Source organism: Marmota marmota, unplaced genomic scaffold (genome assembly GCF_001458135.2).
Source record: "Marmota marmota marmota unplaced genomic scaffold, marMar, whole genome shotgun sequence".
NCBI classification, from domain to species: Eukaryota; Metazoa; Chordata; class Mammalia; order Rodentia; family Sciuridae; genus Marmota; species Marmota marmota.
Genome location: NW_026000005.1, coordinates 39,335,231 through 39,347,444, shown reverse-complemented (window position 1 = coordinate 39,347,444; position 12,214 = coordinate 39,335,231). Strand labels below are relative to the sequence as shown.

The window sequence follows — 12,214 nt, the reverse complement described above, 5'->3', positions numbered from 1 at the left end:
TCATACTAGAGATGTTTGTCATATTAGCCTGTTTGGTTGTCCAGTCACTTTTTAATACATTTGTTGTTTGTCACGGGAGGAAAAGAGAGGTGCTAGAGTGTTTCAGATTTCAAATAACAGTTTTCCTGTAGGATTTTCACCATTGGAATTCAGTGTTTGAAAAGTTACACATTTTAAAAGGAAACCTAAACATCACTGAGTTAAGATGGCCTGTATTGTTACATACGGTTTAATACAAGAGTGACAGTCATTCTTTTTTTTTTTTTGCGAGGGAGGGGAATACCAGGGATTGAACTCGGGAACATTTGACCACTGAGCCACATTCCCAGCCCTATTTTGTATTTTATTTAGAGACAGGGTCTCACCAAATTGCTTATTGCCTCACTTTTTGCTGAGGCTGGCTTTGAACACATGATCTTCCTTCCTCAGCCTCCTGAGCCACTGGGATTACAGGTGTGCATCACTGCACCTGGCCCATGACCATTGTTCTATTCCTTGACTACCCAAGTATAGTAAGCAATTCATATCCCATCATTATGATTTTTGCTATATCTGCATACTTGTAGTAATGTTTTTCATTTAAGATTGGCTCAGTTTTAAAACTAAATATCCACTTACCATTTTCTACCTCTGCAGCCTAAGCAGATCAGGGAATTCTTCTTTGCTAGGCTTGGACATGGCTTTGGGATCTTTCCCAAGAGAGCATGATAGGAATCACTAGAGCTGGCTTTGGCATTAAATGAATTCTTTTTACCATGTCAGTTTTTCTACCTCCCCCCCTTTTTTTTTGAGTGATATACATGCCAATTATTCCTTGAAAATTGTTTTGTAGAGCAGTACAATGGGCGATCATTTACTCTCTGCCAGGCAGTTAGAATGCATTATCTTCTTATCTGATTTATTATTGGGCTTGATGTATCTTAATAGTTGGTTTTATTTTCATAACTTTTGCCTGCTGTCCTGGTTTCTGAGGTGGTGGACAAGCATTTTCTTTTCTTTCTTTCTTTCTTTCTTTTTTTTTTTTTTTTTTTTGGTTGCAAGGGTACTTAGCAGTTTGCTACCATGAGCTTTATCAAGCAGGTGCAGGGAAATTAAATGATAGAAAAACTTTGGGCAGAATTAAGGCCACTTGAATTCTCTCCAGTTCTACCATTCTGCACACAGAGTGGATTCAGCAAGGTTTTCATTCATTGCTAGTCAAAACAGAAAGTCATCGGAAATTCCAAGGAGGCAGAGAGAATTTCTGATTGGAATCATTAGGGACATTTTTGTGGAAGAAGTGGAAAAGAGGTCATTTAAATAGAGCTTCAGGGAATGGCTGCATGTGGGGGTGGGAGGCATTTCAAGTAAAGGCAGGGAAAAGTATAAGGTTCAGGAGGGTATGGACCAGGGAATTAGGAGATTAGAAAGATAAATGGGAGGCTAGCTTAGCAAGGACCTGGGTATAGGTTTTACTACCATCTCCACTTGAAAAATTTACTTTAGCTGCATATCCTGGCTAGAACTCATCATAACAGAATTATTAATGTTAAATTATGTCTTCTTTGGTCCTGAAATTGATGAATTAATTACTAAAACTTACATATAGAGAATATAAATTGCTGAGACCATTGCAGGTTGACTGATAGCATTCCTTTTTAAATTACATTTATGCATTTTCCATATTAATGTATTTTGTGTGTGCTTTTTAGTGCTCCCAAGAAGATATTGCTGATAAACTTGGTTTGGATATCTCTGCAACAAAGGCAGTCCACATAAGTAACCCTAAAACAGCTGAGTTTCAGGTAAAATTTTAAGTATGTAAGAATTTGTGTAAGAACTGAGAATTAGTACATTATTTAGAAAAATTCCTTGGTTATTATGCCTCTGGTGGTGAAATCAGAATTTTTTAATAGTCTCTTCTTAGATAAGTTTATAGTTGATTCTTATATGCTTTGCGGATCAAAATTCTTAACATATGTGTATGTGGTGGGATCAAACCCAGGTATTTACACATACTAAATAGATGCTCTACCACAGAGCTACCAGTACCTAAATTTCTTTCTCTCTCTTTATATTTTTACTTTAGCTGCATATCCTGGCTAGAATATATATGTATTTTTTTTTTATTAAGGTTCTGGGGCCTTATGTAAGTCAAGCAAGTCCTTTACCACTGAGCTACATCCCTAACCCTAACACTTCTAATCTTTTGATTATAGTTGTTGCATTTTTTTTTTTTTTTTTTACAGATCTGGTTCAGTCTCTCTTAACTGAAATTTCCATTTTATAATTGTATACTCTTGTCAGATTTTCATCTCTTTTCCATATATCTGTGATAAATGAATCAACACCAGTTATCTAATACTTCCATAAGTCATTCACTTTGAAATTAGCTATTAAATCAGTTCTTGACTGTGCTGCTTTGTTTTTCATTATAGTTGCCTTATTGGCAGTTTCATTTAGAGTTTAAGAATATTTAAATACTTTAATAGAGAATGTTAAGTGATTTATATTACAGTTTGGGATATTAACTATTAAAAGGGAATTTCAAGGTTATAATGTCTTTACTTATTAACTTTCAATAGTCCCTATCTCTTTCATATCAAGGCACTCTCACCTCATTTTTCTTTTATATTTTTTTAACCCAGGCTTCTAGAATTAAGCGGAATGTTAGAACAAGAAGGATCTGCTTTTAAGAAAGTTAATGCTATCATAAATAATATATGAACTCTTTGATTTTTAGTTAGTTTCTTTGGACCTTGATTTTCTTTTTCTTTTTTTAAAAATACTTACAGTTGTAGATCAACACAATGCCTTTATTTCATTTTTTTATGTGATGCTGAGGATTGAACCCAGTACCCCATGTGCTAGACAAGCACTCTACCACTGAGCCACAACCTGAGTCTCAGGCTTTAGTTTACATTTATGTAAAAATAGGGCATTGGGTTAGTTTAAAAATTCCACATTTTGGGACTAAGAATATAGCTCAGTTGGTAGAGTACCTACCTTGCATGCACAAGGCCTTTGGTTTAATCCCCAGCACCACAATAAAAAAAAAAAATTCCCCGTTTTATGTATACAACTACATACTAATGTGGCAAATTAGACTAATATTTGCATAGAATGATTTTTCAGTAAATCTTAAGTACATTTTTAGTATTATTCGCTAATTTCAAATGTGAACCCCCCCTGCTACACACACACACACTTTTCATTTGTCAGGCATGGTAGATTTCTTGAGATGTGGTAACTGCTATGGTTTTTAGGATTTATATCCTGGCTTATCTATTTTATGTAAGTGGAGGGAAACTAATCATCAGTGTACTGTCTCTCTACAAATAGTTGTGGTTTAGCTTAAGAGGCACCATTTTGGTATAGAATACATTAGAGATGATTAGAGATGAGAGATTATCTTTTAGATTTGACAGATACCTATATTTTACCTCTGTTTTTATATTCTACCACTTCTAGTATGGCTAATAGGTTTACATTTATTTATGGTTAAATTAAATGGAAAATTATTCATGGTCTTATACAGAATTTTCCTGCATTATTCTAAACCTTGGATTTATTTCTCAAAATAGATGTTGTTAAAAAAATGGACAAGACAAGAAAAATATTATTTAGGTAAAATATGTAAAATTTCATTCTAATCATTGTAAACAAAATTATAAAATATTATTTCTCTTCCCCCCAAATTAATTTGTATCCTTAAATGTCCATTTCATCTTTTTTTTTTTTTTAGTTTGAGTTGGTATTCAAATGAGGTTTATGCATCAAGATAGATTGATGTGCTTCTCAAGTCTTATTCTGCAGGTTGCTCATCCACTTTTTTTTTCTTCCTGAAGCCCGCCCTTTCAATTTGTTGAAGAAACTGGGTCATTTGGCTTGTAGAATTCCCACATTTAGGATTTTGCTGAATATATTCTAGTGGTTCCTGTATTTTCTGTAAACTGGTAGTTAACTCTGGAAGCTTGATTCGATTCAGCTTAATTTTTTTTTTTTTTTAAGAGAAAGAGAGAGAGAATTTTTTTTTAATATTTATTTTTTAGTTTTCGGTGGACACAACATCTTTGTTTGTATGTGGTGCTGAGGATCGAACCTGGGCCGCACGCATGCCAGGCGAGCACGCTGGTGCTTGAGCCCCAGCCCCAGCTTAATTTTTTTTTGTATTGCTGTTTTTAACTAAGCACATAGGTCTACTATGAAGTAAACTAAAAAAATTAAGGAAAGCTGTCTCAAAAGTTGCTTGTCTAGCTGGGCATGGTGGCAAGTATCTGTAATCCCAGATGTTTGGGAGGCTGAGGTAGGAAGATCATAGGTTCAAGGCCAGCCTAGGCAACTTAAACCCTGTCTCAAAATAAAATGAAAAATAAAAATGGCCAGGGATGTAGCTCAGTGTTATAGTGCTTGCCTAGCATGTGGAAGGCAGTAGGTTTGATCCCCGTTCCACAAAAAGAAAAAAAAAAGTTTGTTTACATTCCAATAAATTAAATTTCTTTTTCCTTCACATCGTAGTTCCCCCCCCCTTACAAATTAGGTACTGTAAGAGATTAACAATAGCTAATAATAAAGTGGAGCAATTGTAATAGTGTACTGAAAATGAAGGTTATGTGTGAATGTATTTTGTTTCTCCCAAATACCTAATTTTACTGTAGATCATAGGCATCTCACCATACTGTATTTTTTTTCTTAAATTAGAACTTTAATCTTTTCATTTAAAGGAAATACTTCACAGCTGTTCTTTACAATATCTGAATTGCCAGCATCACTGTTCTTGCCTTTTGGGGCCACTATTAAATAAAATGAAGGTTTACTTAACATGCATACTGCCATAGGTAACCTGATAACTGAGCTAACTTCCCAGTGCCTGTTGGGCAGAGGGTACTTACAGTGGGTACACTGGACAGGGAGCTGATTGGGAACCCTCATTATGCTGCTCAGAATGATACTCAGTTTAAAACTTGCGTACTATTGTCAAACCATAGTTGACCACAGTAAACTGAAACTATGGAAAATGAAACTTAGAATAAAGAGGCATACTATAGTTTTATTTCTGTGAATGGTTTGGACACTTTTTCCTCATTGTTAAGGTGTATAGTACTTATAAAAGACCAAGCTGAAGGCTAATCACAGTTTACTGGTAGAATGATTAGAAAGGTGTTCTTTTCTTCCTTCAGCACAGGATCCAGCAAATCCCCTTAGGGCTTTTTGTAACTTGTGTAGAATCTAACAAGCCTACAGTTTTAGCTGGGATATCAGAGGAAACCTCTGTAGGAGAGAACGTTTGAGCAGAGATGTGAAGGAAGTGAGGTAGCCATTTGTCAATCTGGAGGAAGACCACATGAAGCAGAGGAAAGAGCAAGGGCTGAAGCCCCACAATGGGAGACCAGCTTGCTGACCTGTGCAGTACCCAGTGTGGCTGGAGTGCAGTAAGCTAGGAAGAGCAGAAGCAGTTGAGGTTAGGGAGGGAGCCAAGGCCAAATCCTGTAGGGCCCCATGTAGGACATGTATTTTTTTTTTTTTTTTTTTCAAAATTTAATGGAAAACTGTTGATAGTTTTTGAGGGGGGAGTTATATGATTGAATTACGTATCGAAGGACTGTGAAGATTGGACCGTAAGATGGACAGAAATAGCCTTAGAAGCTCATGACATAGTTTTGGGCAAAACAGTGGTGCTTGCCATATGCAGTGGTACTCGCCTATAATCCCAGTGATTCAGGAATGCTGAGGCATTGCAAGTTCAAGGTGAGCCTCAGCAACTTAGCAAGACCCTGAGAAGCTTAGTGAGACCCAGTCTCAAAATAAAAAAATTAAAAGGGTTGGGGATGTGGTTTGGTGGTAAAGTGCCCTGGGGTTCAATCCCCAGTACTCTGTCCCCTACCCCCCAAAAACCAGTTGTGCTTAGTAGGAATATGTAACAACAAATCTTACTGTTACATATAGTATACTACAATAATAAAAAGGGAAGAAAAAAAATAATGTTGCTTAGAGGCTGCTGTAGAGTATAGCAATAATGTCATATCACTGCTCATAAAACCCATCTATTAACATATGTTGAAATAAAGTGAGAAATTTATCTCAGACAAAAGGAGTGAAGTTTTGCTTTTTTTTTTTTTTTTTTTTTTTTTTTTTAAAGAACTGGGATATGCATTTCTTTGACTGGTAAGAATGAAATGACTATAAATATTTTCTTATTTGCTTTAGTGAATAAAAAACGAGAACTACATCACAGCCTGCCCATTGGCAGCTATATAATTTTTTAATGACTACATATTTATATTCTATTTTCCTTCTTGTCCTGATATTTTAATTGCATGTACGTTTTCCCTGGTCCTGGTTTTTAAAACTTTGATTAATTCATGTTTAATTCACTTAATTATTGGTATTTCTTGTCATCTACTTCATTTACTTCTGAAATGGGGCAGGATATGAAAATTTACATATTTGAAATCTTGAAAGCCAGCTTTCATTTTAAAAATGATAATGGAATAAAATAACCAATCCTTAGGTGAGAGCAGTCATATTTTTAGTTAGTCTTGTGTGTCACTTATTTTTTTAATCAATTTATTATTTTTTGTTTTATAAGTTTGGAATTGAGAATATTTTCAGTTCTTTTAGTTCAGTTCTGGGATTTAAAATTAACTTAAAATTTTAGGCATTGCATTTTTCAGAAGTATGGTCCTCAGAAGCCATGCATTCAGTGCTTTGTCTTTTCTGCCTGTTTGGGTTCTATTTGGTTAGTGCAATTTCGCGTCTTTTCCTGTAGGTGGCACGCACTACCCTTCTTCCTGGCCTCTTAAAGACCATAGCAGCAAATCGGAAGATGCCTCTTCCTCTGAAACTGTTTGAAATCTCTGACATTGTAGTAAAAGATTCTACCAAAGGTAGGAATGAGTCACTTTGACTTGTTACTTTTAAAGCATTTTTTTATTATGAAAATTTCAGTTCTGTGTAAAAGTAGAGAATATGGTATAATTATCCCTGTGAATCTATCATATATCTTGTAACAGTTAACAACCCATCTTTCATCCTATATTCCTTGTCCAATCACCATATATAATGTATATATTATATAATTTTTTTTTTTTTTTAGTTGCAATGCTGAGGATAAACCCAGAGCCTTGTGCTTCTAGACAAGCACTCTACCACTGAGCTATAGCCCCAGCTATCCCTCACCTTTTGTGTGTGTGTGTCACAGGATCTTGGCTAAGTTGCTGAGACTTAAATTTGTGGTCCTCTCGCCTAACCTCCTAAGTTAATAACAGGAGTGTGCCACTGCACCTGGCTTCCACATTATTTTAATGTGAATAATTTCATCATCAAATACTTTAATTCATATTTCTGAAAGATAAGGACCATCACTTTTGTTTGTTTTTTAATAACCCAACAATACTATCACACTTTACGGTCAAATTTCCTAGTGTTTAAATTTTCCCAATTGTTCCATAGATTTATTTTTGGATCAGAATCCTGTCAGTGTCCAAATATTTAGTTACTATGTCTCTTATTTGTTTGAATGGAAAACACATTTTAATAATGTCTACGAAGAGCCCTATTAAAACCTCAACTTGAGAAACACCATGAAGGCTCAGTGGTAGAGGTGCTAAGCACATTCTTACATGTGTGAGACCCCCTGGGTTTAATCCCTAGCACTGCAATAAATAAATGTAAAAAATGAAAAAGAAAAACACTGAAATATTTTTTGTTATATCACATAATTTACATACATATCATTTTAATGTGCTTGATATCATTTTAGTTTAGCAGTAATTGCTCAGTTGTACCAGTGATTTTTTTAGCATGTTTATCATATTTGTCCTTTTTGAGTATGGTTTAGACTTTGAGTATAGCAAGTTTCTTGATCTATCACTTGGAGTAACAGTGGTTATTTAATACACATATCATAAATTTACTAAGTATCTAAACTTGATTGACAAAGAAGTCTGTCTCAAAATCCATGTCTCCAGTCTCTGATGCAAGTCTGACTGGAGCACTGTGCAGTGGTCCCTTGGTGAGTAGTGTCTCAAATGACTGCATTGTTGGCAGATTCCTGGGTTCCCTGAATTTTATACATCAAATTCTAGCAGCATTTATTCAGTGGTTCTTACTCCAAACTCTGCAAGACTCGGAGTGTTTTCTTTTGAATTAGTTGACAGAAGCAAAAACCTTTTTCTCATTTTTTTTTTTTTTAAGATTCTAGTAGGCATCATTCTTAACTATCAAGTTCATCTTGGAAACTGATGTTCTGGAGGTATAAACATCTTGATTTTCACATGGAGACTCTCCCTAAAAAACTTTTTTCATCCATCCAAGATTCAATTCTGTCTGTTTTCCAATATTGTTCCATTTAACAAATTGGAAAATTCAAACAAGAAAACTGGTAATTTGCCCAGGGCTTTATAAAATATTGAACTTCGAGATTGGGCCAGAATTTAGGTCTTAGTGGACATATCCTTAGAGAATAAATGTTCGTTTTAATATCAGCTTATGTAAAATTTTCTTTGGGTAATAAATAGATTTGGAAAACATTTTTAGTGCCAGCTGAAGAAAGTTTTGAGGATTCTTGTGACTTAAATTCTCCATTAGTACAGATAGCTGGAAATTTGTTAATAAAATTGCAATGTCACATTTATCTGTTTACTTTGGCTTTTTTTTTTTTCCAACTTAGTTCTTTGAGTTTTATGTTGTCTTGTTCTTTGATGATCTTTTTGTTTATAAATGTAAAATTAGGTTAATTACACCAGATTTCCTCATAAGCTTTGTAATACTCTTTTAGCAATGGTCCTTCCCTAATTGCCAGGCTCCCTAAGGGCTCTGCAGGGCTGGGCATGTTCACAACCAGGAAGCTCAGAGTGAAGATGAGGGCAAGGAGCAAGCTGGGGTCCCACAGTTGCTTTGAAGAAGGTTTGGGTGTAAGCTTCACTGTGTTGCCATTCTGTGTAGAAATGCCTTAGTTGTTTTTCTTTTAATCTCTGTGTTGGAAATACACAGGTATAGACCTCTCTGCTTCTCATTCTGGCTTCAGTGCCCAAATTTTGAGAAACTCCCCTGAAGAGACATTGGTCACAAGTGCTAGAGCTGTCTCTCATTTTTTTTTTTTTTTTAAACAATTCACCTAGTGATTACCCCCAAAACCCAGTTCTTATTATTTTTATTTGAAAGATTTGCACTTTTTTTATTTGTTGTAATCTGTTCCACCTGGAGAATAGTTCTTGTCTTGTTTGTACCTTTTTTTAGTTGAAATTATTCTGTTCTATTTTCCACATTGATTTAATTTCTGATTCTAGTTTTGCCCATTGTCTCACACTGGTTTATTCTTTTTCTTTAATATTTTCTATCTTATCGATAGGATTTGAAAAATGAAGGGAGGTAAATGCACTCAGTAAATCTACCATCTTGAAAACATTGGTTTAATGTATTTGGAGTATGTTTTGTGTTTAGGTGGGCCTGGATTTTATTTCATAACAAAAGAAGCCTTTCTGATGGAATATTCTAAATATGTACATGTGGGTTCCTGCCTGTCATATGGTGTACATAGAGGACTCTGTAGGAGAGGCAACACGGCATCACGGTTCTGCAGACACTATAGCCACAGTGCCTGGCATTTCAGTCATGGTTCTCATTTACCAGCCGCTTCTCTTTAGGCAGTTTATTTAATCTCCTGTGGCTCAGTTTCTTCACCTGTACAATGGGGATAATGATAACACTTACTTTGTTAAAAAGGATTAAGTGAAATTAACATTTGGAAAGTTCCAGCTACAAAGTATGCAATATTTAATGTTGCTCTAATTGGGGTTTTAATAGTCCTGATGGCCAAATAACCAGCTTCCTGATCTTTGGGAATTTTCTAGAATGGGTAAAAAAGCCTCAGCTATCTCCAAAAGGTTAATGTTGCCTAGCTGAGACATTGGGGGCAGATTTTTATCTTAACCTTAGACTTAATTGGTTTTTCTTCTGTCATGTTCTTTTCTTTGTAGGATGAGAAACAAAGACATACTAATGTAGGAATTTACTTAAGAAAACAGGAATGTTATTTTTGAAGGAATTTGTTACCTCCTATTTTTCAATGAATTGACACGCACGTTTTTACTGCCTATCAAATCAGTAACCTCTTATCTGTTGAGTTTACCTTAGCCATCTCATCCTAAATAATTAAATTTTTTGAAGAAAAGGTTCTAATTAATCAAAAGTTAAAAGAGGAGTTTTCCAATTAACACAAAATTGTCCCCAAAATCTTAATGATGGAAGTAGTTCCCTAAACTACAGGTTCAAAGGGGTTGGAGATGTTTGGCAATTATGAGCTATTCTCATCCAGCACATTAGTAGAAAGTATTTTTGAGTTCTTTTTCATTTTTAGGGGTTGCTTTAGAGGATAAGAGAAAGTTTCCAGTCTTGAAGGAGACAGATTTGTGAGTAGATTCTTTGAGATCATAATCAGAGAGAATGTCCAAAGTGCCCTGGGAATGCAGAGAAGGGAGTGATAATGGTTATTGACTTTTTTCAAAATGTTAAGAAAAACCAACACTTCCAGCCTCATATCAATTTCAGGTCAGCAAGCATATCTTCCAAAATAGAATGAAAATGGAATCTTCTGGATTTCAACATGACTCACACCATTCTATCTGACCTGCATTTCTGTAGGAACAGCTACTAGCTCCTAATTTTCATGTTTGACATAACTGGACATTTCTTATTCTAGTGTGGACTCTCTTGACTGACCATCCATGTTGAGTGAGACTCTCAGTCTGCCAATTTAGAGGCTGATTCAGGCATACTTTACACTCAGTAAATCTTCTCTAAACCAGATAGGTTCAGGTTCTTTGAGGGTGAGCCAGTTACTGCATTTATTGAGTTTCAAGATCTGAAGTTGCTGCAACATTTTTAAAAAATAGTCATGACTTAAAGGAGTAAGCTGATTTATCCCTGTGGTTGGGCAAAGTGGTATGTGATTTGGGAACTAGAGGTTGAATGTTGATTCTGCCTGGGGTAAATTTTTCAGCTTTATTACAGGGAATTCAGCAGAGGAGCATTGAAGCTGCCATATCAGGCTGCTGTGTGAGTTAATGGTTGGTTTCAGTAGATGATACTTTTGTTCTTTTTGTTCAGTGTCAAGAATAACTAAACTATGCACTGAATAGTAAGAATTAACTGTAGGGGGGCAAAGAACCTAAATGTGAATTGCTGATCTTTTTGCTCAGACAAACAGCAAAGCAAATATATTTTGTACAATCCAATATTCTGGCTTTAACATAGACTGAATTCTGTAATCACAATTTATTCCTCAGTGATCTCTGAAGCTGCCAGTATGCCTACAATCTCACTGAAATGGCAAGAGATGACATATCACTGGGTTGAGGGAGTTTTAGTTGAAAAGGAGAAAGAACCTAAGATGAATTATTTTGGCTTTGTAAAGTGTAGAGGAGGGTAATTTAGATAAGCAGGATACAAATATCCAGTTGTCTTTTTCTTTGTCCTGGGGATTGAACCCAGGGCGCTTGACCACTGAGTCACGTCCCCAGCCCTTTTTTTTCCTGTGTTATGTCCCTATAGAGAACCTTCATCATCATATTGCCATGCATTTCAACTGCATTTAAAATTCTTTGGATTTTAGTAGATGTTATAGTAAATGGAATAGATTGAAAGGCCTTTGACCACTGATAGGGCTGTAGTAATGAAGTAGGCTTACTCTGTGCCTTCACTTCTTGCTCAGAACACTTCTATATTCTCCAGAGCATTTTAGCAGTCCTGGTTTAAACTGTGCTTTCCCACCCATCACTGTCTAGTTTCTAAAATCACACATTTCTTTCTGAAGTCTTTCTAAGTGAGAGGTTGATCTACTTCTCCATACCCTACTTAGTATGAAGATGGAAATTCAGAATTTTTAAAAAACTTTTAATTGCAATATATATTTAAGGTTCTGTTTCTTTCTCCTCCTTTGACCACCACATCTGTTGTAGAACATAATAAACTCTCTTGGCATTTATGATTGGGTTTGATCTTTTCATTTGCCATCAGTTTGTACCACATATGTACGTCAGTGTTTGTCTTGTATTCTAAGCTATTAAAATATAGGGGCACATGTAAGGCCGTGGGTTCAATACCCAGTGTCACAAAAATAAGAAGAGATAGGTAGGTAAAAAAAAGGTAGGTTGGTAGGTAGATGAACCAGATCTCTCTCTCTCTCTCTCTCTCTCTCTCTCTCTCTCTCTATATATATATATATATATATATA

General features: G+C 35.4%; 1 protein-coding gene across 1 annotated transcript in view; it reads left to right on the top strand.

The window, feature by feature from the left end:
• Nucleotides 1-12,214, top strand: part of Farsb (phenylalanyl-tRNA synthetase subunit beta) — a 71,871-nt gene that overhangs the window by 33,265 nt on the left and 26,392 nt on the right. Inside the window, exons 14-15 of the mRNA XM_015481453.2 lie at nt 1,692-1,784; nt 6,749-6,866. Of these exons, the coding sequence (XP_015336939.1) occupies nt 1,692-1,784; nt 6,749-6,866 (211 nt within the window). The remainder of the gene's footprint in view (nt 1-1,691; nt 1,785-6,748; nt 6,867-12,214) is intronic.